The 27,940-nt window shown below is 39.2% G+C and overlaps 1 protein-coding gene across 2 annotated transcripts; it reads left to right on the forward strand.

Annotated features, from left to right (window-relative positions):
* The first annotated feature begins 5,808 nt into the window (after positions 1-5,808).
* Positions 5,809-27,712, forward strand: LOC119646778 (trimethylguanosine synthase). Of its 2 annotated transcripts, XM_038047361.1 has the most exons (6): positions 5,809-5,963; positions 6,023-6,113; positions 14,229-15,099; positions 15,167-15,298; positions 23,109-23,407; positions 26,997-27,712. In XM_038047361.1, the coding sequence occupies exons 1-6, from the start codon at positions 5,860-5,862 to the stop codon at positions 27,108-27,110; spliced, it is 1,611 nt and encodes a 536-aa protein (XP_037903289.1). In that variant the 5' UTR covers positions 5,809-5,859; the 3' UTR covers positions 27,111-27,712. The 2 variants fall into 2 exon arrangements, with proteins under 2 accessions (XP_037903289.1, XP_037903290.1); XM_038047362.1 differs by lacking the exons at positions 5,809-5,963; positions 6,023-6,113 and adding an exon at positions 14,073-14,180.
* Positions 27,713-27,940: the final 228 nt, after the last annotated feature.

Below are 27,940 nucleotides of genomic sequence, written 5' to 3' on the forward strand. Positions count from 1 at the left end.
ACGTGCGAGTCATGCCATCTCTCTAACTTTGCACCGACTTTTCAAACGACCCTCGTACATATATTGACAAGCCAAACGTTGAAAAAATTAATTTTCACTGGAAGCGCATCGATTCTTTCGTAATTTTTTTTTTCAGTTTGTGACGTCACGAGCGATTATTGTTGAGAATTAAGAATTTAACCCTTCTCTTACTTTACTAGCGAATACATAAACTGCCTGAGTTCTTAAAATAGGCTGAACTATCCACGAAAGCATTTTTTAATTTGTCCTATTTTAATTTCGGAGGTGAAAAAAGTCTCAACAGCAAATAAAACAAGGCAAAAACCAGAAACTCGGCACTTTAAATATGAAATGTTTTGTGTATTTTAACGTTTTGTTAACCTAGCTTATAACGTTTATATACTATACTTATATATTTCCAAAATAAGGAAGCGATCTTGGATGCGAAAAATTAAAGGGTACATTAAAATGTAAACATACATAGAACTGGGGGTTGTGCTAAACTGAGAATTTAATAGGACCTTCTGTGGAACCACGCGCCCTTGCTCAACCTACGCACTTTAACACGTCCTTGCATTCAATCGTCGTATCAAATATATTTTTATCGTGCAGCGCTGGGAGACTCTCACTTAACGGGTAACACCACTGTAGGGTTTTCCAAAAATCGATTTCTTTTACTGGTTAAAAAAAAATACTTTAAACTCTGAAGAATATGAGGCAATAAGTGAAATTTGGGGGAAAAAACAATTTTTCAATGGAATAAAGTCCCGAAGGGGTTTCCGATGACTATATCATCTTTAAACGCATTTTTCTCGTACCTTTAACAATTTTCAATATTTTTACTTGAAAATTTAATCAAATTTTCACAACATAATCTTGAAGCGAATGCCATGGAATTTTCGATAAGTTCATTGCAACTGCTTTTAATGAACGGTGAAAGTAATTTCTTCTCGGTGGAAGTCGCGCAACTTTAAACAAACACTCGCCAATTTTTCAAAGTCCAATATCTTAAATTTCGTATGTCTTCTCTCCTGATGTAGATTAAAACAGTTTTTTTCTTTTGTATAGTTTTAAATTATGTTTCTGGATAGCTGAGTGGTTAGGGCACAAGGTTGTCGTACGGAAGGTCGCGGTTCAAATCTCACTAGTGGCAGCGGAATTTGTATCATGATTTGACGTCGAATACCAGTCGACTCAGCTGTGAATGAGTAGCTGAGTCAAAACAGGGTAATAATCTCGGAAGAACGCAATGCTGACTACAGTGCCTTCTATAGGGTACTGTAATCCTGTAGTGTACCGTTACGGTCTTGAATGAAGCGCTCTAACACACTTCAAGGCCCGGATCAAATTGGATTGTTGCGCCAACGATTATTATTATAGTTTTAAATTGGAACTAATTATAATGTGCGCCTCAAATTCGAGAGGTTACAGGAGAATTGCTGCAGTGCCTTCATTTTTCCATGTATTTTTATAAAAAATTATTTCAATATACTTAAATATATGCGTAAAAATGACCCCCACTTGTATTCCTCTATGGCTTTTTCTTCCACCCCGGAAAAAACTCTCAAAAAAGCCTTTTTTTTGGCTTTACATTGGTCTTATCCCGTAAAAGAAATTTTGTAGCGCTGTTTCCAACCAGGACGGAGTGAAAGATCGACGATTTGTGCGAAGGTTATGGTATTGTAATCGACATAAGAAACTTGCCAGCCGTTGGCCTGAATGTGAACTAAAATAAAGTAATTCCGATTGATAATCAACTTGTCATCAAAGCTTTAGAGCCCACAATCTCGAGAATTTTCGGAAAACTCCTATGGAAAATGAAATAGAGGGATACCGCCCGGAAATTTTCGGCCTGCTGACTAGCCATTTCATCCACAAAAAGCGGAAAGGATATGGTTTCTAGATGCGGTATACTACACTTCTAAAGTCATTGCGACCTGCGGTAGCTCCCGCTTCCCTTACAAACATGTGTTACTGTGCCTCCCACCATTATCGTTACTTCGCCAAGACCGCGCTTCCCCACCACATGTCCAAACCAGGTTTCGTTCATCCTTCTTCATCATATCAAAAGCCTCCGTTGGTGCATAGCACTGTACACTTCTTTAATCTAGCAGTCAGAATCCTGCCAGAAACCGGCTCTCAGGTCAAAAAAGCACGTCTTGCGGCAGCCGTCAGAAACAATCGAACGCCGGATTCGCTTCTGTTACCACTCGGCATTCCGGAGTACAAAAGAACATTGCCGCAAGAGGGAAACGAGTAATCTCCAGAGTCCCACTATCTTTTTTCGCTTTTGTCCATTGGAATTCTCGTTCCAGTTGGAGAAAGCGAGCATTCTGGGGATCCTCGATACCGTTATCGAGGAGAGTGTGCACATTGCAGAAAACAGTCATAGTTAATTTTCGATAGCCAAAGGCTTTTGGCATAAAGTAAGTCTCTACACGAGGCATCGTTGATGTTTCAACAGCAGCAAAGTTTCGAAATTTCCAGGTAGCCTCACAAATGCCTATCCCTTTTGGTCACTTAAGCAGGCTTTGAGTGCATTTTTAACCCCAACCCACAGAGCGCAGTTGAAACTGTAACATAAATGTGATATTGAAGCTAACTAGAGCGATATCCTCCAGCAAATGGTGTGCCCATAGTAACGTTGGATGCACAGATGTTTTCAATTCAGCCAGCTGCGAATAGATTGGGGCCCCATTAGCTAAAACGAGTGCCCGCAGTTACTTGACTAAGCTATTCGTGACATATCTCTCCCAAAGATAATGTTGATATGATGTGAATGAAAGACCTGAAGGGAATACCGCCATGGCAGTAGGTCGACGCAGCTTAATACGGGGGTTTTCTAGTACAAAGGGATTCTCATCGTATTATTTGGTTATAATTATCGCTACGAAGTAACCTTGAGATATTGAAATGTACGCTAATGAGATCATCAGCCCCATAAAACCGTACTGAGGATGGTCGAAAAGAATATAATTAGTATTCATGTTGGTAGCCATGACTTCAGTTCAAAGTGGATATCAAGTATATCCGGTTGACTTAAAACCGAATTGCAAGGGACATCTAGATTATGTCTGCGAGAAGGCGGCAAATACTAACGCATCGCTAGCACAGTATCTGGAGCTTGAGGTACTTACAAGTATATTACTCGTGGCTGATGGAGTTCGCTGCACTACGCAGCACTAGCCTGGGGTAAAGAATTAACGTATTAAAACAATCGGGAGAAGTTTAAAGGTAACCTACAACTAGTGATGCTAGAAATGTGCAGCACTTTCAGTTTAACCTGATGCGAAGTATCGTTATTATTGTAGAAATGGTGCTAATGAATCTGTGATATATCTATATGACAAAACAAGGATGAATCCACCTGAAAAAGATACAGAATATCAGAATGTAGACTGGCAAGAAAAAAGTTTCTGAGAAAGTAGTTGTACCGATTCAGGTTGCGTGATTTTACATTTTCACTTAAGTGTGATTCCATCTGTGACGACCCAGACCCGCTCATTTTCTACTGTCCTCGATTTTGCTGAGAAAGGAGGAATTTGAGAGATGCTTTAAAAGTCAGCATAAACCTGCAAAGCATTATCGGAGAGATGTTTAGGTTGGGAGAAAACTAGCGGGCAGTGAATTCCTTAGTAACGAAGCGAAGCTTGGAAAGCCCGAATGCAAAAAAAATTGTCTCTTAAGGCGCGTGTTCCTCACGAAGCAATATTTCTCGGGAATTCCGCCGTAAAAAAGGCGGGAGGGGGGAAGTGCTGTTGGCTTTAACGGGCGTGAATGCCACACAATTCCTTTTGACGCGACAGAATCCTTTTAAATTGTCTACCTTCACACTGCTATGATTTATACTCTACAAAGGATTTTCTTGTTGCCACCTTAATTACACATATAGATTCGAAAGTAACTTCCTTGCAACTGGAATGGCATCCAAGCAAAGTATAAAACTGGAAAACCATGATAATACGGACAATACCTACAAACCTTTTTTAAAGGGTAATACCACCTTGTAATTATTTTTGATCACTTTTTTTGTTGGCTAAAATGGTTCCTGAACTATTATATTTATGTGAAGGAAAAAGTCGATTTTATGTGTAAAGTTTTGGTGTCGATTTGCAGATAATTTGTGAGCAGCTCTCGCGATTTAAATTTTATTAAATGGCTTAATAATATTGTATGGATTATCGGTGTTTATTAATTTTCTGAATAGAGACATGTAGTGGCTCTAGTATTTGAATGTTCATCTAGAATAACTCGTGTTTCTCGCAATTAAATTGATTTCATCAGCCTTCTATGCTATAATATATTATATAGAACAATGTGTGGAATTATAGGTAGAACCAGCAACTCAGTTGAAGATATGAAAAAAACCATTGGAGCCACGCTTAACCACGAAATTTCCAAGAACTAGAAGCCCCAACATTATTTATACCTCGATTGAGGAGACTCATGGTCTGCTTGACTTGAAACGCAATCAAAGGAGATAGAAGTAACTACGAGCATTATCAAAGACAGTAAAACCTCATAATAAATCCAAAATTTATCGATACTGCTGCAAACTTTGCAGTAATTTATCTCAATGATATCTACAATGGTGTAATGCAAATTATTAACCAAGTTAGTATTATATTGGCATTTTATTGTTATAACTTTTGTTGAGAAGCTGACGCCACATGTATAGCGCAGTCCGAGGTACCCCCACAGAAGAAGCTAGATAAGTTCGTAGAGCATATTTTTCACCAAGGAAGAATAGAATGTTCCATCTGATAACTGACTGCATGGTCCAGGCATCGTAGATTAGAGGTAAAATATGAATTTTCTTAAAATTTTAACACTGGAAATTTTAAACGCGTTTTCTCAAAACCTCGTTTTTTCGAATTGGGCAAAAGTCTAGCAAATTTGAACTCTAGTTTAACAGTAACACTTATGATTTTTTGCATTCAGTAAAATGTAAGTATTTTATGACCGATTTTAGACCAATTTCTTCGAAAAAAAAAAAACAATTTCCGTTTCCATTTTATCAAACCAAATCAATATCCCACGAATCCAGTTTTTATGTCTACTTTAGGAAACTTTTTGGTTTTTGCTATGGATAAAAAATTACGAACTGCAAATTTTTGTCCATGGAGGTCGTTCAAAAAAAGGAGTTTCATTGAACCATCTATTACGCCCCCCCCCCCCACATTAATTTTTAAATAATGTGAAAATGTCGTTTTCTTATACTTTAAGGTTTAGGTTATTAGATAAAGGGAAATGGATTTTTTTTTTTAGAAATTTAAGTTTCACTACCCCAATTGTTCGAAAGTAACAAACGTAATATTCGTAACCGTGCATTGGCTTATACAATGAACCTAAGCTAAAGATTTGAAAAGTAGTTACTGGCGGTTTAAGAAGAACGTGATATTCTATTCTACCGTAATATAAAGTTCAAATGAACACAGCTGATGTACTAACTTCCGAAGATAATCTCCAAATAATTATCTATAAGCTAATATATCTCACACATGGAATAAAACTGGATAAAATAACGATTTCCTGTAAATCATATATTAAATCTAAATAAACACTTACTTGGAACTCACAGATTCGAGTAACATACAAGTAATAAAACGCCAGCCTCTTTGAGAATACGTTGTCGGATAGTTAAGAAAAAACAACCGGAAATCGGAATGATAATATGTGGCCAAACGTCATTTTAAATGGTTTCACATTATCATACACAAAGCACCTAGCTACCTAAGCACCTCTTACGAGTGCGCATGTGATTTCGCCGCGCGGCGAATTCCGGCCGATTCATACCGAAGTGGACAGTAGAGTGCATGTTAGGTTAGGTTTGTTTTGGTTTTGTTCGAAGTTGTTTTGATGGAGGTTGACGCGGCCGCAAGTACTTTGGGTGAAATTGAAGTACTTTTGTGCCCAGACGATTATAACCCTGTGACATGCACATTCACGCGCGTAGATATTGTGTAAGTAAAGTTTCCTATTTCGCAAACAACTGAAATTAGCAATTGCATTGATTATATAGAGATCTAAGCTGGTGTCGCGATAGGGATTGGTCAGTGGACGCCGGTGATAGTGAGGAAGAAGGGAGTGAATATCAAGCCTTGGATGAAAATGTAAGTACATTTCTTTATAGTAAATGATAGAAGGAATTAATAGATAGAACAATATGATATTTGTGAAGGAAGATGCATTGCGAGAATGCTATGGTCATAAGAATGATGGCCGATGAATGGCTGCTTAGAGTTTGAATATTTCTTTACCAAGAACGGTAATGGAAAGTGGGAGCGAGGATTCCCCCGGGCCCGTAATTGGTCTGTATAGAAATTTCAACGCGTTGGGGCGCATAATTTTTACCCCAAATCTAGTTTTTCCAATAATATTCACCCCACGCACCAATTTTCTCCTTGGCATCCCTAAGACAATAAAAACGATTTCCATATAATCCCTTATTCTAGTGCTAGTTTAAGTGTTATTTTTAATGGCCAAAGCCTATGCTTTTAAGAATTATTAGAATGAAATAAAGGTATCAAAATATAGGTAACGGGTAAGCTGGTGTATTTGCCAAAGCCAAGCGCTGTTAATGATTGCCACAAAAATATATGGGACGTAAAGCTTCAACCACACCTACCTCGAATTGCAATGCACTTCAGCTAATTCCATTATTTTCCGAGAAGCCTACACTCCACTGTTTTCACCACATGGTTGTAGGAGGACCTACTCGTCGGCTATCCTCGGATAGTAACTTCCATTACATGGTCTAATCCGCAATGGTATTGATGCCCCTCTTTAATGTGTGACCTGTCCACTGCCACTTCTAGTGTGTCGATAAAATTCTTCACTAGTTATTGTCTCAGGTCAAAGTAAACCGATGAGACGTCGCAGGCATGAATTGATAAACGCTTGGAGCTTCCGAGTGTGGTCACTTTCTATTTACCATTTTCATATAGTAACACAAAGGGAACACTGGTGCGGAACAGCCTGAATTTGACGTTAATGCTGAGATAGTTGCATGTCCAAAGATTAGACAAACCAGCGAAGGCGGATTTAGCGTTCCTAATGCTTCGCACAACTTAAAGTCCTATGCCGCCCTAAACAGAAACCACATTCTCTAGATATACTAGATGATCAACTCTTGATTTACTGTCCGATAATTGAAATTGTATAATGACGAGTCAAACTGGAAACTTTGGTTTTGGGGGTGTTTATCTTCAGTCCGACTGTGCCTTTTGCTTTTCCAGATTCATTTGACCAGGGTCCATAGCTCGGTGAGAGAGCACAGATGACATCAGCGTGGTGATGTTTGAGGAAAGAAGTCATGGTCCATTGGAGTCCTTCATTTGTTTCTAAGCGATATCAAGAAGAAAAATGCAACCTTGAAGTTTTGAATCTCAACTTTTTTAGATGTTACCTCGGTGCAGCACATAATATGGCGCACTGATAATAGCTACTCTCTGGAGTGCCATTTCTGCGCAGAATGCGCCAGGTGTGATCTCTGATGATGCTATCGAAAGCCGTCTCAAAATCTATGAAGAGGGAGAGGATCTGAACCCAGAGCAATGTTCCAAAATGATCCGCAGAGTGTTGAGCTTATCAATGCACTTGGATCCAGGGTGGAAAGAAGCATGCTCAATGTCGACCAAGCCTTCAAGAGATAACATCTTGATGCGTTCCTGGATTATCTCCGCGGCTGCAGGTGGTGTATTGCCCGCGGCTTTGTGACATATACGATGTTGCATTCGCCTCGCCCAGGGACATTTTGACGATAGAATGTATTTAGTAATATGCAGCAGCACTTCTTCGTTTTCTCACGTTTTAGCACATCTTAGCTTTCTCAATTTATAATAATAATCTTTGTCGCAACAATCCAAATTGGATCAGGGCCTTGAAGTGTGTTAGAGCACTTCATTCAAGACCCTAACGGTACACTACAGAACACTGCAGGAGGCAATGTGGTCAGCATTAAGCTCGCTCGAAATTATTACCCTAATTTGACTCAGGTACTCATTCGCAGCTGATTCGACTGGTATCCGACGTCAAATCACGATACAATTCCCACTGCTACCAGTGAGATTTGAACCGCGACCTTCCATGCAACAGCCTTGTGCTCTAACCACTTAGCTATCCGGACACCTTTCCCAGATTCCTGTCCCAACATTCACTGATATTATATAATTGTTTTCCCCTAATCCATAAAATCCATTTACATTTCAAAGTTCAAAGTCAAAATTTCAAAGTTTATATAATTTCCTAATAATATTGCAAGCTGAACGTGACCAAACAAAGGAATGTTGCCGTTATTGAGTACAAGCTTAACGTCCTGGTTGGGACCAATGTACTGTGCATTTGACAATATATCAACAACGCTATGTGATTTTGATCGCCATTGCCGCCGACTTGGAAGTTCAAAGTGACAGCGAAAATGAACGGGCCTGGACCGATGATCAGTTGGATCCAGAGCAATTATTGAAGGGTTGTCGGGAGAGGATCCCTTTGGCTTTAAGGATTGCTTTCAGAAATTAATATCAAGACAAAAGGAATTCTGTTGTTATAAGTTGTAGAATTTTAAAGTAACAAATCAGATTACGGCTCTTTTGACAGCTAACAATCGTGGGCGGATTTCATCGTCATAGCTGTTATTGGTTGTGAGCTTCGACCCTAGATGAGAGAAATCAACAATCTCAAAGTTGTAGCCTCCTATGTTTATTGTTCTCGTTTGACCAGTGCCCTTTGATGCTATTGGTTCTTTAATTTTTGGTGCTGACGCTGCCACCATATACTCCGTCTTTCCTTCATTAATGAGCCCATGATCTCGAGTCGCCTCCTCGATTTGGATGAAGGTGAACTGTACATCCCGAGTTTTCCATCCAATAATGTCAATATCGTGGTATCCGGTCTATACCTGCCTTAATAAGGAACTTCAGACACCCCGGTTTTGCACCGAGGTCCACAAATTCGATATCTCTAAAAGCTGTCTGTTCATTTTTACCCTACGTATGGTTAAGCCGATGACTTGCATGATCTGTATCTTCCTTGCTTGGTGGTGGCATTTGTCCGTCACCTTCAGTTGGCGGCATCTTCAACTCGCTGATGTTTTGGTTGTTGAGCAGTTCAACAAAGTATTGAACCCATCACTCCAATGTGCCCATGCGGTCGGAAATCAGATTTCCCCTTTTTATCTCGACAGGATGAGCATTGCGGTGTATAAGGCATTTTGGTAAAATTTGCTTCCTGTACTTCTTAAATTCACAGATTTGCCCGCGTCCCCGCGTTTATTGAGAGTGCAGCATTGTTCGGTATGCAGCATTCTTCCATTTCGTTGTTAGATTACATTCATCGTTCAACCAGCTGTTCTATTTTTTTTGCGACTGGGGCCAAGTATGTTTGTGTCCGTATATGATAACGTTCTTCAGCAGGTTGTGAATATCATTTCTCGATGCTTCATTCCCAGGGGCTTTGTTAGCTGCAGCTATTGCGGAATTCATTTCTCCCTTATAGATATTACGGAGGGTTTTGCTGTGGATGGCTTCAGTATTTGTTTTCATCTGATTGTCAGAGGGGATTCTAGGCGGTGTTGTTATTCGAGCCCGGAGCACTATGCCAACAGGACAGTAGTCCGAGTCTATGTTGATCCCCCTATATATTCTGACATTCATCAAGGCTGAGAGGTATCATGGGTGAATACGGATTTCGTTCCTTCTTGACTGTAAAAATCTCTAAGGATGATATTCAGGTTTCGAGGTTCCGCTTTACTGCTTAGTAGAAGATATTCTTCTTCGATTCTGCAGTTTCCTTTGTAGGGGCGTGAACGTTAATAATGCTTATACAGTGAAATCCCGATAATTCGTACATCGATTATTCGTATTTCCGGCTAATTTGTATAAAATTTACGAGTTCCCAGAGTTAATTTTCTTTCCAGGGAAATTAAGAGTATATAGCCTTACGTTTATGTTACTATATACTAAGTAATAACAATATTAAATGTAATTTCATTTGCTGCTAATGCTACAGTCTTTGGAATTGCCAGCATGAGATATTTTATAGGGTTTACTTCTTTCACATAGTAGCAACATTTTAATAGGATATTAATTTTCACTTAATCTGGGACAAATAGAGACCTCCCCTTTTTATGTTAATTAGAGGTAGCAGATCTGTAGAAACTGCACGAGCAGCTATAAATAACTCTGTGGGGAGTCAACTTTACACCGTTTGAGTGCATTGATAGTTGTCTATTTAAAAGGCCAATCTGTGTCCGCATCTTATAGTGACTAGCAATTTTATCCGCAAGGGTTCCGATCATCGATCCGCTTGCATGATTCCGCAGCCAGTCAGATGTTGTGAAATGCCTTCGGGACATAGTGGATAACCTGTGTAGCGCCCCAAAAAACTGCATTTTCATGGTATCTGCTGTCCCATCATTAAGATAGTTTTCACACTGTCGAAGCTGCCAGACTTGGTTTACTTTTTGGTGAAGAGCAGCACCTACTGCGATGTCAGAGGCATCAAGAAAAACGGCTAGGGGTGCGTCTTGTCGAGGAAATGCCAAGAGTGTAGCATCAGCCAGTTGCTTTCGGGATTTATCGAACGCGCGGACAGCCTCTTCAAATCACACAATCTCTCGTGTATCCTTTGTTTTGGGGCCAGACAAGTACGCGTTCAAAACGGACTGGTGTTTGGGCGGCCTTGGGCAAGAAACGACGATAGAACTTTAGCATGCTCAAGAACCTCCGCAAATCCTTCACGGTTTTCGGACGCGGGAAGCTTGAGATCGCTTGCACCCTGTCTGGGTCGGGCTGTATTCCGTCAGGGGAAATGAAGTGGCCGAGGAATCTCACCTGTGTCTGCAGGAACTTGCATTTTTCAACGTTTAGGACTAACCCGGCCTCAAGGAGACGTTGAAAAATGCACTCGAGATAGGGTAAGTGCTCAGACTCAGTGGAAGAAGCAACCAAAACATCATCCAAGTACACGAAACAGAAATCGAGGTTTCGTAGGACCAAATGAATGAACCTTGGAAAGGTTTGTGCTGCATTGCACAGCCCGAAAGTCATCCGTGTGAACTCGAAGAGTCCAAAGGGTGTGCGTATTACCGTCTTTGGAATGTCTTCAGGAGCTACAGCGATTTGGTGATAGGCCTTGGTAAAAGCCAAGGTCGAAAAAATGCGGCAGATTGCGAGATGATGCGCAAAGTCGTGGATGAGTGGAATAGGATATCGGTCTGGAACAGTCTGCGCGTTTAGCCTTCTGTAATCCTCACAGGGACGCCATTCGTCATTTGGCTTAGGGACCATATGGTGTAGGGATGACCAACAGCTGTCTGAAGGTCTGCTGCATAAGTTGTTCAAACTCTTTCCGTGCAATAGCCAGCTGCTGTGGTTGGTAGAGGACGCACGTTCGAGAAGATCGGGGAATCAGTTGTGTTAATGTGGTGCTGCACATTGTGCTTTCCTGGTTTAGTGAGACTACACTCGGTAGTAATCTGGCTGAACTTTTGGAGAAGTGCCAGAACACGAGAGTCGGTAATGTTTTCTAAAAGTACGGAAAGATTGTTACCTAGGTGAGATGACATTTGGCTTGACGAATGAAGGTTGGTCGTGGGATCTATAAGAGACTTGTTTTGCAAGTCCATCAGCAACCTATAGTGACACAAGAAGTCTGCGCCTAGTATGGGGAAGCTGACATCCGCCAGGATGAATCGCCACGAAAATGTCCTACGCAAGCCAAGGCTCACGTTCACTTGCCTATACCCATATGTGTTAATTCGGGAGGAATTTGCTCATTAATTTATGTTTGGGTTGTACCATCGGGGTATTCCGGCCTGAGACAGTAACTAATGAAGAACTTCATCGAAATGCGGGCCATATACCCGGCGACGTGTAATTAGAAGCGGAAAGTGGCAGTGGACTGGACATGTATTAACAAAGTTCGAGGGTTATGTCATGCAAGGGAACACATTAATTCAGGGTGGCCGACGAGTTGGTAGTACCAGAACTAGAGGAGTGCAAACTTTTCGGAAAATCCCGGAGGCCGGTAAAGCAAATCGCCACGAAGCGACAGCGGTGCTGGGTGTGGTTGAAAGGTTGGAAGGGATGTGCGAACAAATCGGGAAACCAGAAGCGGGATACTTCAGGTGTGAAAGGTTTTATATATTTCTTTTATAAAAACATTTCAGTTGACATTAGTATTTAACACGAAATATGCACATATATTATGTGAGAATGTCCACTTTCGAATAGTACTAAATTACTAAAAGTCCTAAATTTGCATAGAAGCGACTACTTTGGCCTATTATAACTTAGTTAGTAATAGTGTAATTTCCACCAAATTTGGTAGGATCATACTCTATGCAGCCGACATTGCTGCGAAAATTCTAGGATGGACTTATGGGCGGGTTTGCAGTCAACTTTTAAAAATTATAGCAATATACTGTTTTTAACTTAATATGCTATTATTAACTTTATTTAAACAGATATCGGTATGTAGAATATTTTAGAGCCTAGGCATCATATAGTGGCAGTCTTTTGATTTTTTTACAGATTTTCAGTTAGGTAGCTTCTGAGAAAGGGTCCGTGAAAGAAATGATCACTTTCTGCCCCCTGCATCCGAGACCTTTCACTTGAAACCCCACATGACTATATTGGGTGTATGAGGACCCTCCCTTAAATTCGACGTAGAAAGATGTAACTCACTGTATGTATGAGCGTTCACAATTCCCATCGTTCTACCAAATTTCGTGCCAATCGCTACAACCGTTTATGAGAAAAATGCCTGTGACAGTAAACCGAATTTAATAAGGTTTTGTTTTATACAGGACTTAAGAATACACTCAAAATCTTCCCTCGCAAAAAGTGACTAAATACAGCAACCTTTCGGAATTTCACTGCTACAGAAAGGTCAATGATGCTTCCGATAGGGACTGACCTCACGGCTACGATCTTTGGCTATTGAAAACAGACTATGATTGGTTTCTAGTCTAAGCAAAGTAAGAAGTTGCCCTCTTGCGGCAATGTGCTTTTGTACTCTGAAAGGTCAAGTAGTAACATACGCAAATCCGGTGCGTTTGCAGTCATCAAGGGTCAAATGGAAATTATTTTATATACATTGCAATGATCATTGTAACAGGATTATCTGTATATTTCAGGAAAGTCTGTTCGACGATCTTGTTAAAACCAAAGTTTACTCCGTTTTTCTTCAAAAGATACGTTTAAAAAACATTCCCCATGATGATCTTCCATATTGTTTTTACTATTTGGCGCATAACATAAACGGTGGTCGCGTAATTTGCTTATTTCTATTAATTTTCCCTCACTCTCCATACTGAATAATTTGTTTCACTCAGATTTGTCATTCAAATGTTACGTCACAACCGCAAAATTCAGGAAAAATAGCAAAATTATTAAAACGCTATAATTTATTCATTTGCTCAAAAAGAAAAAGTGCAAATTGATCGTTGATCACTCCCATCTGACTCGCTTATGATTAATAATTCCCCCTGTCTATACGTTCTACACCGACCACTATATTCGACAATGTCATGGAGGTTCTTATTCTTGGAATTTATCTGCTCCAATGTAACATAGATCATCACACAACTCATGTTACGGAGGATTTTGCCGACTACACAACAATAATTGACCTTAATAATCCTTATAGAATGCAACATGTCTAGGCGGTAGGAAAGGAAATCAGCAGTATTGAAGACTATGGCACACTGCAAGTAGTGTGCATTGGTTTCTTTCGAGAACGTTTGAAAATAACTCCCAAAAACAATACAATATGTTAGAATATAGTTGGGCTTTGACATCTACGAACACTTCGTTTTCAGTTTGCACGATCAAACTGCAATATTTTGCTAGAGAGCCAAGTCTTAACCTTGAAGGTTCGAACGACAAGAGAGCATTTGTATACACTGTTGTTATCGTCTTGGTATACGATTTCGAATAAACAAATAACGCCGACTGCATCAAATAAGAGCTCCTGGCAGTTTACCACTTTCTGAAACTGATAAACAAACAATGATTTCGCTGCAGTTTGAACCTAAAATTAAGTTAGTTCTGAGCCATATTGGTTGGAGGTGTTGTCACGTTCAGAATAATTCATAGATATCTAAGCAACGAAGAGTAGAGATTGGTTTAATCATAATGTGCTTCTCCTTCATAACAAAATTATTCCGCCGAGAAAAGGTACATGAATTAATAATATTATATTCTATTTAAAAATTTTCTTTGCAGATCGATCATCAAGTAAACAATCTACAAATTACAGAACAAACAGATGAACCATATAATCCTTCGGAAGACTTTACTCGAAAAGAACATAAAGAACCGATAGAATACATTATTGTTGACGAAAGAGAAGCAATGGCTGCTGTGGGGCTTCCCACCGAATTCGGTAGCAAGAAAAAACGCAAAAATAATCGACGAAAAGCTCCAATAGGAAAAGAAGACTTCGCAACCTTTGTACTGCCATCTTTGAAGGAATTGTATGGAATACAAACATTGGAATCAGCACGGCCAATTGTTTCAAAGATGGGATATTTCTATGAAAACGCAGTGAAACGGAAGTCTGAAATGAAGGCCAATAGTCAAAAAGAACATACATTGGAGGTTTTAGAGAACACTTCAGAAGCACAATCAACTAAGGCTGCTACTTCAGAAACGGACGATGAGCATAATTTCGCAGCACTAAGGCGCCAGGAAATGAATATCGAAAGCCAAGTTGATGGATTCGGGGAATATAATATGCAAAGCAATAATAAACAAATAGATGGGAAAGTAAAGAATGACATAGATGTGGATGTAGACAGTTCAATTAATGAAGGCAAAGACACTACCCACTCCGATGATATAAAGCAAGATGACAGTGTAGAACCTGGTCCAGATTGTAGCGGCTCAGAATATAATTCTGCAAGAAGTCATTGCGAAGATGAAATCGCAGAAGATGACATAAGTAATAAACTTAAAAAGAAAAGCAAGAAGAAGAAACCAACTAAAAATAACTCATATCCTGAGGAAATAGAAAACGACAGAAATCTTGTAAAGTATTGGAGGAGGAGGTATACGTTGTTTTCTTTATACGATCGTGGAATTAAAATGGATGCTGGTAAGTTTATAACGTCTAGAAAACGGCAAATGTTGTCAATAATTATTTTTTTTTTCTTTAATTACAGAGGCGTGGTTTTCTGCCACGCCTGAGTGCATTGCAAAGCACACAGCAAACCGCCTCCGTTGTGATATCATAGTTGACGCATTTTGTGGAACAGGAGGGAATTCAATACAGTTTGCGAAGACATGTAACAAAGGTATTATTTATATAATAGTTTTCAATCTCAGAATATAATATTTAGATAAATTGACAATGGTCAAATGTTCGTTGCTTCCAGTAACGTTTGGCCCTTTTCTGCTTTGAGTAAAATAAAATTGCTTCTATTCTACATTCACTCGATTCGTTAATATTTCGTAGTTTCATTAGTGAATATTCGATATTAGTGATAAAATTCGGACATGCTCTGGGAGCAGCGTCACCGAAAGTGGCAACAGGTGGTAAACGCTCCATGTATATATAATGGTATACACGACATGAGTACGAATTAAATGAAAGTGAAATCCGTCGTATGTTCAGACCTAAACTAGGCGGAAGTGAATTTTTGTGTTGAAGATGCAGGGAGTCCTGAGTCCGCATCCACTTGATGGCGGACCGGACCACTTGGGGAAACCGTCAGTCGACATTTTGTTTTTTTTATAAAAACTTGGGAGTTTATCTCAAAACGAAGCGTCCGTGGACCACAAGAGAGGAAGTAAGTCGCCAAGTGTCCGGTCCGTCATCAAGTGGATACGGATTCAGAAGTCCCTGCATCCTCAACAAAAAAAAGTATTTTCTAACACTGCAATTCTAAGAATAATTATTTTATTACAATGAATTAAGTGGTACACGTCCAGCATGTGTCTAATTTTCCAAGGACCATTGATTGGAATTTGACGATTTCACTATTGAATCTAATCTAAGGCAATTTGTGCAGAACTCAGAGCGAACAAATTTTGCCTGGTAATCAAAGTGCTTATGTGATATGTCGGTATGAATCCGGCGCGTCGTTGGATGTTAAACATGCCGGGACATCGTATTTCTAAACGACCAACTCGTCGGTCATCCAATGCACAGCATGCGTTTAACAGAATTGTCATCTTTTCTTAATTTATGACAAAAGAGCGAAAGCTGATTTAGCGCTGTTTATTCGTCAAGTAACATCGAGGCAGGGCTACAAATATACAAAAAGACATTTGGGCAGGTTTAGTGTGAAAGCCAGCAAAAGTCATTAACATAATCGAAATGATTGAAAAAAGATGTCATGGTCCATGGAAGCGCTCCATTTCGTCCGACTAAAGCAACATGGAGAAAGTCACTGATAACAGAAAAAGAGTTCCTGTGATGTAAAAGAATGCTGTCTTCCGCTTTGGATATATTCTTTCGAGATTGTAACATATGAAGCATATGACATCTTCCGTGAACATATGTTCTGATAGTAACTATTATTTTCTCTGAACTACACTTTCTGCGTAGAGCACCTTAGATACACTCCCTGTTGATGCTATCGAATCATGATGAAAAGCATGTGCAACTCTATCTAGGATCTAAAGTTCGTTTGCTATTCCACAATAATTCGGAAAGTGTTAACGTTGTCAGGATATATTATTGCAGGAGGATCTAAAGCGAAAACTAGTTTACTCTCTTTCGATCAAACTTTTGAAGTGATCTTTAATGCACGGACTAATTCTCATAAATTACCCAACTGAAGAGTTTGAAAAATATACTATGCCTATAAAAAATCTAGGCGTCGTGCTTCAAAATACGTGTATGGAATTTTGCTGGAAAGCCTTGCGAATCCTCCTTTAATAAACGCAAGTTATAGAAGACTCTTCGGGTAAATATATTGCACTTTAAGAAGTAGCTGTGCAACCAAAGCCCAAAATCATCTGTATTTGAAGCTTTAAGCTTAGGCTATAAGACTCGTTTTCAGTTGCTTAAACTTCACTTTCATCAGTTTGTGTTGCCTTTGCGAGAAAGGTATGAGTAACCTTGATTGTCATACTAGAACCATATTCTTTATATTTCTTTTTATTTTGGGAAAAAGCGAAAATATGCAGCTATTTAAGAAGAAAACTGATTTTTCCATACCTCTTCGCCAGGTCAGCTTCAAGTTTTCGTTGCAGCTGTAATGTTCTTCCATCTAAACAACCAGGGGTTCATCAGATATGCCCCAAAAATTCTCTATTAGATTTAAGATTCCTTGCAATTCACTCCACTTCAGAGCCTTTGACTAAAACCAAACTTTAAATTGCCTCGAATCGTGAACGTTTTTCTTTCTGTTCTTATAACGTAACATACACACTGAGATTCCTCTGTAGTTTTCTCAAGGGAAGAAGAGAAGGTTCGACGAGCTATAAACAGCTCAAAAAATTGGAGGGGTCTGCATCGGTTGGTATAAAAGTTTACCACGATTCACGGCCGGTTGGCTTCGAAGACACAAGGCTGATTACTTGCTTATCAACACTCAAATTCATACCGTCCATTATTAGTGGTTGGGTCAATGCACATCTCGAGACCGGCTGCTGTGTTGTATCAGGGACAGCAAAGAGCAACTCATCATCGTTAGTAGTTGTAGGACAGGCAACTATAGGCCAAAATAATCAGAGTTTTTGACGAGTCTTACAAGGGTGGCATACCTAAGAATTCTGTGAGGAGCCCATGCTGGAGTTGATAATTTGATGGATCTTCTGATGGATGATGAATGTTTGAATTCATGGGATGTGTGGATCTAGTGATGACATCGTGTTTTTCGGGGGGAAATAATATAAGCGCCGCGAATGTACCCAGCGGCTTCTATGTCTAGATCCCGAATGCATCACCCAATTTCTTCCGTTGAGCAGAAAAATCTACCTCATTACAACGGAGGCAGGAGCGTGCATTACATTACGGTACAGTATCACTGACTATTTTTACAGCAAGGAACAGGCGAGCCGCTTGTGTGCGGCAGATTGCGAGCCACTCCTTCACGCTATCGAGGTTTCAATCCTCTGAATGAAGTGAAGTTAGACCAAGAGCGGATTGATCAGTGGATGTTGGAAGACAATCCATGGTAAACATTTATATTGTCTGTTCCAACCTTCTGCCGGTCTTCATTCGTCGAATAAATGGCTATGTACTGGTGAGCTCTTTGCTGAGGCGGAAGAATTTATGTATGCTATTCAGGACGGCGTAATTGCCACCCGGACTAATAAAAAGCTGATAATGAAAAAACAATCAGTGCAGTGGACTTCGTTAGCGACATTGGACCATCTCATTTCTGGGTGCACTGCTATGTTGTCGGTGCAATACACAAACAGGCATAATGCCGTTTGTGAGACGACTCATCAAAACCTTGCATACAAGCATGGGCCGATCAGGGGAACATGTCCGGTTTACCCAAAGGAGCTGCAGGCAGTACTCGATAGTTCCGTTACGGTATGTATTGGGATCAACAGGTTTTAAATGATCGCTATATACCGCACCATAAGCCTCACTTGCTGTTACAATAGTTAACAAGATGGGTCGCCCCGCGTATATTATTAATGTTGGTTTTTTAAATCGTTTATTCCAAATTGGCCGTTTTTTCAGCCGTTCATAAATAGAACCACTTAAATTATTTGCATTTTAAATGAAGAAAGTAAAACAATAAAAAAACATTTTAATGTTGAATTGGCTTCCCCCATCGCTATTGATAACTAAGTTGGTACGTGTAGGCAAACTAGAAGCAAGGTTCTTGATCGTTCGACGCTCAATTTTGACCCATACACCCTTGATTGTCCTTTTTAACTCCTCAATGTTGTTATATTATGACGACAATCGTCTTAAATGTCCTGAAGCATGATGTCCAATAGATTTTCTATTAGTTTTAAATCAGGAAAGGTGGAGAACAATCTCCGCCGTTCATATAAGTTCACATTATATGGTGATGACGTCATACATCTCTTAGAATGCAATAAAGGATTCGTAAAATGCAAAAGTTTCAACGTCCATAACTTTATTATTAATAATTGGATTTCATTCAAACTTCCCAAAATTATGCCTTATATTAACCCTTACACCAATGCCAAATTTTGTGCTGTGTTCGGATAGCCGATTGGTTAGAGCACAAGGCTGTCGTGCGGAAGGTCGCGGTTCAAATCTCACTGGTGGCAGTGAAATTTGTATCGTGATTTGACGTCGGATATCAGTCGACTCAAACCAAGGTAATAATTTCGGGCGGGGCAATATTGACTACATTGCCCCCAATAGGGTATTGTAACCCTGTAGTGTACCGTTGCGGTCTTGAATGAAGTGCTCTAACACACTTCAAGGTGCTGATCCAAATGGATTATTAATAAATTTTGTACTACTAGGATGGAATTAAGGGGGTTTTCGGGTAAATTTTTAAAATATAGTTTTATGATATTACTTACTTTATTTGAGCAAATTTCGGAATGAGATGTATTTTAAGGACTGGATTTCGTATATATGCACTACTATGAATTTTTTTTCAGATTTTTTTGGCTGGATAGGTTCTGAGAACGAGATCTGTTTCACTTCTTGGGGCACACATTTTGAGTTTCACCCAATACCAGAAACAAGATCAGTTTCGAAAAGTACTAATCGAGCCCTTTCATTTGATACCACACATATTCGGTGAAAAAAAATGACACCCCCTTTTCGCATGTATGGGCAGCCCCGCCTTACACTTCGCGCAAAAGGTCGCCACACTTGTTATATGTAAAGGGATTCATAGACCACATCTTCTCATCAAATTCCGTCAAAATTGGTTCAGCCGTTTCCGAGTAAATTGGGTGTGGCAGACAGACAGACATTGAATCGATTTGAATAAGGTTTTATTCCACACAAACTCTTAAAAATAGCTTGGTAAATCGAAACCGCCTCAAATACTACACAATAAATGGTAAATCTAACTGGATCGGGAAAAAAATCTAAACATAGAAAAATGAAAAATGGAACTTGTTTTATCTTATTTAATTCATGCGTCGATGCCTGATTTTGTCTCTAACATCGGCATTTTAAGCTTTCGGGTGTGATAGAGGTTCGGTAACTCTTTTAGAGTTTTGCAAACTGTTACGGGTCCAACTTGAAGCACCAATTCGCGACAGAGTTTGCGACATTCCTTTGTTGCATTTGATGGAGAGTTAAAAATTGTCCACTTTTCGTGATAACTTTGGATTTGTGAGTGACTAAAAAAGTCCACTGATGTGCAAACATAGCAAAGCAAGATTTTCTTGTGATTTTATTAGTTATGAACGTTTGAATGGATAAATTAAAAAAAAAGAATACTGTAGGTGATATGGATTTTTAAAAAAATCGGGATAAGTGCATATAATATGGTTAGCTATGTAAAAACTTCCAGATAAAATTTCAAGGTAATTGAAACTTTCTTACACTAGTTATAAGAAATGTTTGAAAAACTACAGTGGTTCCATCATTTATGAAAGCACTGTATTGTATCTAAATTCCAATCCATCAATATCTTGGAATTCACTCATAGTCTGGTTCAACACAAGCAGAAATATACCATTTTGCAAGCGTATCCGATGTTGCGTGGAGTTCTCGATAGCTTCTCCCACTAACCTACACGGGCTACCATCACCACTAGTAGGTTGTATCGTCCCCGCGTAAATGCTCGCCACTTAGTGTTAGTATTAGATCAAATCCGACATCTGCTGAGATTGTGAGAACTCGTAAATGGTAAATTAGTGCCTAGTGAATAATAAAAACGATGCGGCGGTACGTTTCTAGTAGGTAATATACTTTTACGCCTGACGATGAAATCCTGCGTGAAACGTAACTTCGAACCAAAAAAAAATTGTGACAGAATCTGAGATTAAAGCCAGATTCTCCATATATTCAATCGGGAGTCAGTCCCAAACCAGTTATCAAAGAATGAGTCGAATTAAGTTCCTCTGGCATAAGACTCTAATCCAAAGTATTATCCACGGGTACGCATTTACCACTAGGCAAAACAAAAACGCCGAACACAAGGGGATGGGGAGAAGCCCTACGAAGCCTCCTGTCACCAAAGTGAACCGAAACGACAGCGGTCTTCCGACGTTTACAAATCATTAACTCAGTCAGAGACAAAGAAAACTCGAACAGTAACGCTTATGCCAAGGCTATTGTGTGACGAAACCAATATATTAAGCTACGATAGTAACCGATTGAAAGACTGTGCGCCTTTGCAAAAACTTTGTGATGCGCCAAAGAGCATGGTGTTGATGCTGTGCGCTGAGGTGCCCTCAAGGAGGTGTGCTTTCGCCACTTTTGTGGAGTATGCTGATCGACTCGCTACTAGGCGAACTACAAAATTTGCCAATATACGCTCAAGCTTATGCTGGTGCTGTGCTTGCTGTGGATCGGGATCTTGCAACGGTGTGTAGGAATATACAACGTGCCGTTGATTTGATAGACAGTTGGTGCCTCAGACATGGTCTTTCAGTTGATCCAAATAAAACCACAATGATATTTTTCACAAAAAGGAGAAAACTGGATAGACGTTGCCTCAGATGGAGGGGTACTACCCTTCAACTCTCCGAAGAAGTGAAATATCTGGGAGTCACTCTAGATAAAAACTTCTTTGGAACAAACATGTAGAGGTAAAGATGAAACGAGCTCTCACAGCTTATGGGCTGTGCAGACGGACCTTTGTCTTGACATGGGGACTCAGGCCTCGTGTGGTAATGTAGATATACGTTGCCATTATTAGGCCGATGTTCGTATATGCATCCGTAATATGGTGGATTAAGGTGAGACAAGAAGGTTTTCACTGTAAACTAGCCGCACTGCAAAGAACTCATCACTGGTATCATGAGCACGACATCCGGCGCAGTCCTGAATGCACTACTCAATTTGCAGCCCCTGGATATATTTATTCAAAGCACTGCAATGAGAGCAGGTCATAGACTAATTCGATTAGATCTATGGGGAAACAACGGATGTGGGGGACACAGAGCATTGGAAGAATTACTGAGAGGACTGAATCCAGTTCTTACAATGTCTTCCGATTCTCGTGTCCCCATTCTCCTGTTTGGTAGAAGATATGAAGTTACCCTGAAGCGTAGAGAGAACTGGGAAGTCCCGGAGGAAGGCGTGGCGAGATATACGGAAGTCTTCTATAACGATGGCTCAAACACAGAAGAGAGTTCTGGAGCCGGACTCTACCTCTCTAAAAACGGGAAGTGGGCTTTTTCTTTGGGACAATATGCAACGGTTTTTCAAGCCGAAGTTTATGCGATCCTAAGGGCGGCAAACTGGGTGATTGACGAGCGGTTGAAGGGCAGGCACATCGCAATCTATAGTGATAGCCAAGCTGCATTGAAGGCTTTGAGTAGTCCTTTGATCACCTCGGAAATCGTTCAGGAACGTAGAAACCATTTGAACTCTACCTCTAGATTCAATACGGTGGAACTATTCTGAGTACCTGGTCACTGTGGCGTAGAGGGAAATGAAATCTCGGATGCTTTAGTGAAAGAGGGGCCAATCTAATCTGGCTAAGTTTGTTTTCAAAAACCGGGAACAACCTTCCCACAATGACAGGTGGCAGAGCCTAAATGCTGCTTGACACATCAAACTTTTCCTGCCAGAACCCAACATGCGTACCGCACAGTTAATCCCGTCGAAAAGCAGGACTTGCAGGTGTATTGTTTGCATTCTGCCAGGCCATAATTCACTAGCTGGGCATATGTTCGCAGTAGGAATTACTCAAGATGATACGTGTTCCTCCTGTAATGAAATCTAAGAAGTGCCGACTCTGTAACGTATTAGCGACCCCTGGTAAATGCACCAAATCCATTGCCGGTATGGAGGAACCAAAAATCAAAGAAGAAACAAAGTGATATCTTGAAGTTTAATATTACTTTACATCACCGACCGCGATACAAACATAACCAGCCTTTAGAGAAATGATAAGGATATTATTTTTTGTAATCTTCGTTTATCACCGAATAATTCTGTAATGCATCGCTCGATGTGTTTACGTTTTTAATTGCCCTTTATAATTTTCCATAGCAGCGTTCAAACTTTGTTTCTTTTTTTTTCAGTGATTGCAATCGATATTAATCCAAGCAAAGTAGAAATGGCGAAACATAATGCAGACATATATGGAGTCTCGGACAAAATAGAATTCATTACTGGCGATTACTTTCAACTGGCCAAAACAATTCGAGCAGATGCTGTGTTCTTGAGTCCACCTTGGGGCGGTCCAAAGTACAAATGCAACGTAGTGTACGATTTGGATACAGATTTACAGCCATTGCCTGCGTCTTCATTATTCAAACTAACCAGAGAAATAACAAATAATATTGCCATTTATTTGCCGAAAAATTCGAATACACAACAGGTAAGTTCTAACATTTGTATTTAAACTGTCGGGTTGAGTTAAAAATCATTGCGTTTTTTGTATGTTTGTAAAGTCATTTATTTGTGTAGAGAACAAACGTCCATAAATAATGTTTACCGTTTTGTTCGATGATCTTGACATGTTTCGATGAGCTTCATATTATGTCGTTCAAAGAGGGCATTTAGTTGTTAGTGGAAAACTCAAGAAGATGCTGATTCGCCGCCTAATCAGAATGAAATATTATTTTATTCGACGGGTTTTTAAAAAAAGCGAAACAAGTGAAAGTCTCACGCAAAAGCACATCCTATTAAAGCTTCAATAATTTTTACGGACAACAAATATTTGTGTGATCTCCCGCTGCCATGGTAGATTGAGCTTAACGAACGCTAGGCTTCTCTGGATGAGAGATGCGTTAAAATTGTCCAATTGCTGACAATAGTTGGTTTTCTTTTTAGGAACTCAAAAACACACCACATACTCCCAATCCCACTCTACTGGCAGTATGAAGTGATGTTTGCGTTACACATTCTTGTGACGTCCATTTATCATCGTAGTCAAAAATGGATCGTTTCCTTGACGTTTCAGCAGTACATCGCAGATGTCAATACGTGCCATAAAATGACCTTTTTTCAGTTCATGAGGAATACATTACAATCTGGATAATTCATATGGTCAAGGAACTGACGATTTGGTACGAAATATCGGGAGTGCAAAATAAAGAAAATTAATTCTGGGGACCGGCAAATTCCACTGTATTAAAATATCGAGGTTATTTACGTATCGTAGCTTCTTTGAATGCAAGTGTCTGCTGACAGTTTCGGTCGTTAGGGTAGGAACAAACTCATCAGTCGCTGCGTCACTTCTGTGAAACATCGAAACTGAAGGCGTGTACAAGGATTAGTTGCGAATCAAATTATTAAATCGAAACCTCGACATAGGTATGAATTCTAACGACTGCAAATCGTCGGTTTGAAACCTTGGATGGTCTGAACCGCGACTACTATATTGTTTTTCTCTAAGAATTGATTCTGAGTTCGCCATCTACTTGATCGCCTAACTTTCATTATTTCTGCATTTCCTCACGTCTTAAAATGGGTTTGGCATGATCACGACCATAATTTTGTTGTCATCGATGTCAGTAGGCCATCCTGATCGGGAAGCATTTTTAATGTCAACATTTTCAGAATGGTTTTTTTTTAAGCCAGTCTTTTACATAATTTTTTCGCGTTGTACACTTCAAGGAAGTAAAATATGGCGAAAATGCACAGTTTGATTTTCTGTAGGTTTTGCAGGTTTGATTCAAAGTTTTCCAAGTCATTCTCAGAAATTTCCACTTCAAATTCAGATTTATCCATTCCTAAATCAGCATTTTCCATTTAAAATTCACAATTTTTTCAGTGTTCTACTATAATGCTTTACACCAATATTTTATCACTGGATACGGATTTAGCTTATCCATTGAGAGGAATCTGAGCTGCCCATCAATTCTACCGTTATTTGTTTTCGAGCCTTCATCCGAAGAAGGTTATGGTGAATGTTTGGTGATTTGCAGCTGGAGTTATCCACTATTCTTTTTCGCAACGTGGTGAAACGATTAATGCAGAGAAGTGTTGTGCCCAACTCGGTGGAATGCATCGGAAATCGCGTATTCAACGGCCTAAATTGCTCAAAACAGGAAGCGATACTGCTTCATGACGAAGCACGAATTGCAGTATGAGATCCGGCGTCATGCATCATGTTTCATCCTACCTCTTGGCAATCGACTACCACTTGTTTAAGCATTTGAACAACTTTTTGGCAGAAAAGAATTTAGCAATGAAGAAGCTATTAAAATTGCCTTCGCGGAATTTCTTAGTACCAAATCCTACATGCCATCTGCAACAACCTAATAGTTTAGCTTAGTGGAGAAGATTGTTTGCCGCTGGAAGTTCCATCATCATATCACTCACTCAGCGCAGTCGGTCGGATTTACACCTTACACCCTCGTCGATAATATTGGAAAGGATATGTTGTTCATTGGAAAGAAGTTCCTAAAAACATTTCGATTTTAAAAAATCCTCTGTTGGATTTATTTGCGGGAGTGCGGAGGAATGTACTTAACGTTAAACCCGAATTTATCCATTTTTTCGGTAACTTTTGACGCTCTATGAATAACTGCCCATTATTAGCACAACGCCTAGAGAGCAAAATGCCACTTGTAGCCGGTTTCGTACACGCTCCAGGGTAAAGGTGCAAGGCATCGTCTAACGAGATCGTCTCTACCTTACGACGGAAACGCCATTTGCGTTTTCCATTTTTTCTTACAGTTCCGTCAAAATTCTTTGAAACAGACTGACAGTTTTCTGCAATGACGGGTTCAAAATGGAATATTTTACCTTTTGGTTATTCTTGAATATTATGAGGGTCACATTTCTGCCTCGAACTGTTTGTACGGTTGAGGCAGCATGATTGCGCGTCGAGATCCAGCTTGTGTTCTACGAATATGAAGATTGAAATCCGATTCGTCCGTCGATCGGTGAAATAATTCTTTCAAAGATTTTTAGTAGTATTCACTGGATCAACCTGGATAGTTGCTTATTGAAGGGTTATTCCCAATTTAACACAGGCCAACAGTCGACTTATTTAAAAGTACAACATACTTCGATGAGATAGCCTCCTTCATTTGTTCCAGTGTCCTTACACTTTTAATAAAACCGAGAACCTCTGTTTTGAGCTTCTTCCAACGTACAAAGTAATTGAATATCCCAAACAAAAATATAGCTTTAGCCTGCATTCGCACCCTTGTCGTGTTTTAAAAATTATATGAAGGACCGTTTTCTACCTGTTACCACTTTTGGTCACCCTACTCCCAGGACAGAGTTGGACCAAACCGTCAATCTTTCTTTCTTTTAAAGCAATTAAAGCAGTTCAGCTGGCTCTCGATTTTTCGCTTACTCCGGATAAGTTTTTGAAAGTAATTAGCAACCTCACAATTTAAAGTTCTTACTACTTAGAAAGTCCTCTCGATTGTCACTGGACACTAATGAGGTTCTACACGAAACGGCGAAATTAATTGGAGTAACAAGTACTCGATTTTATATCTAGAAGCCATGAAAAACAGCAAACATGTAGAAGATTACATTTTTCCCCAACTAACAATGATAGAAAATTGATGGACAGCTAAGAGAACACTGAAAAAATTTTGAATTTGAAATTGAAAATTCTGATTTAGAAATGGAAAAGTCTGGATTTGAAATGGGAAACTCAGAAATTGACTTGGAAAAATGTGAAATTGTTTGGGAAACTTCGAATCAAACTTGCAAATCCTATATATTCAACTTATTTTGAAAACTCCAAAACTCAACTAAATCGCTTTACATTTTTTAAGGAATGAAGCTTAAACCGTCAGCTGCCAAATGACATATGACTAACATATATACTAAGTACCCCAATGATGTGAAATTGTTCCAGCACTATCTGTCGTAAAAAACGCAATTACTTTGTCCTCAATCCAATAGATTCAGCGTTATTTTAGGAAGCTATCAATGAGAACTATAATTAGCATTAGCATCTCCAAATATATTGAATCTCTTCTTTTAATTCTTTTCAGTTGATTATGCTTGCTGGTCAAGGTAACAGCGTGGAGTTGGAGAAGAATTATTTATTTGATCGTCTAACCGCCATAACTGCATACTACGGGAATCTCATTCAGAATAAGAATTGAGATCGTTCATACTATATGTTAAGGATATAGTAATAAGTCTTGTAAATCCTAAGGAGAACCTTTTTAAGTTTTATCGTAGATCTACTGACCATAACTACTTGAGCCTGCCTGTTCTAACTGAAGTACAACAATTACAATCAAAATATGTTTCATTTTAATCAAATCATTGTGAAAAAAAGTAAATAATGAGGGAAATATCGGTAAATAAGTTTTCTATCATATAAATACATTCACATAGCTTGAGTATTTTTAGAAGAGAAGTTTTTTAATTGTATTTGCTTGCTTTATTTTACATATTTCACAACGAACAAAAATGATTTTTTGAAAAGTTTTCGCACAGATATTATGAAAAATCAGCGAACGAAACTTATTATTAAGGAAAAAGTGTTTTAAGTTTTTTTAATAGTTTGTTCAGTTTAGGTTCTGTATCGGTGCGGTTGTCTTTATTTAATATTGGATAGCACTAGAAATTTCTGATTTCGTTCTCATCTATTCGAAATATATATGTTTCTTTGCGAGAATATTTTTTATGTTAGTCACAGTAAGATTGTAACAATCTTATAAATATAATCTGTGAGAAATAAAGACAAATTTACAAAATATGCAATAAATTTAAATTTAAAAAGCAACGAATATTTTGGTGTTGCAACTGGTGGTACTATGGCCAAGTTTGTTGCCCTTCAATCTCGTATCCTGGTTGGAGTCTTGATTGCGTGATAGATGTTTGTGCTAGTTTTCTCGCTACTGGTATTGCTTGCACGGTATTCAGTATAACGGAACAATTTTATTTTCAAGTTTTGTAGAAGAAAATTATGTACCTCAAGATAAAA

The sequence above is a fragment of the Hermetia illucens genome, chromosome 1 (assembly GCF_905115235.1).
Source record: "Hermetia illucens chromosome 1, iHerIll2.2.curated.20191125, whole genome shotgun sequence".
In the NCBI taxonomy this organism is placed as follows: domain Eukaryota; kingdom Metazoa; phylum Arthropoda; class Insecta; order Diptera; family Stratiomyidae; genus Hermetia; species Hermetia illucens.

Coding starts and splice junctions, on each gene's coding strand:
- LOC119646778 (XM_038047361.1), top strand. CDS start 5,860: ATGGAGGTTGACGCGGCCGCAAGTACTTTGGGTGAAATTGAAGTACTT. Junction 5,964..6,022: donor TTCACGCGCGTAGATATTGT/GTAAGTAAAGTT, acceptor TTGATTATATAG/AGATCTAAGCTGGTGTCGCG. Junction 23,408..26,996: donor AAAATTCGAATACACAACAG/GTAAGTTCTAAC, acceptor AATTCTTTTCAG/TTGATTATGCTTGCTGGTCA.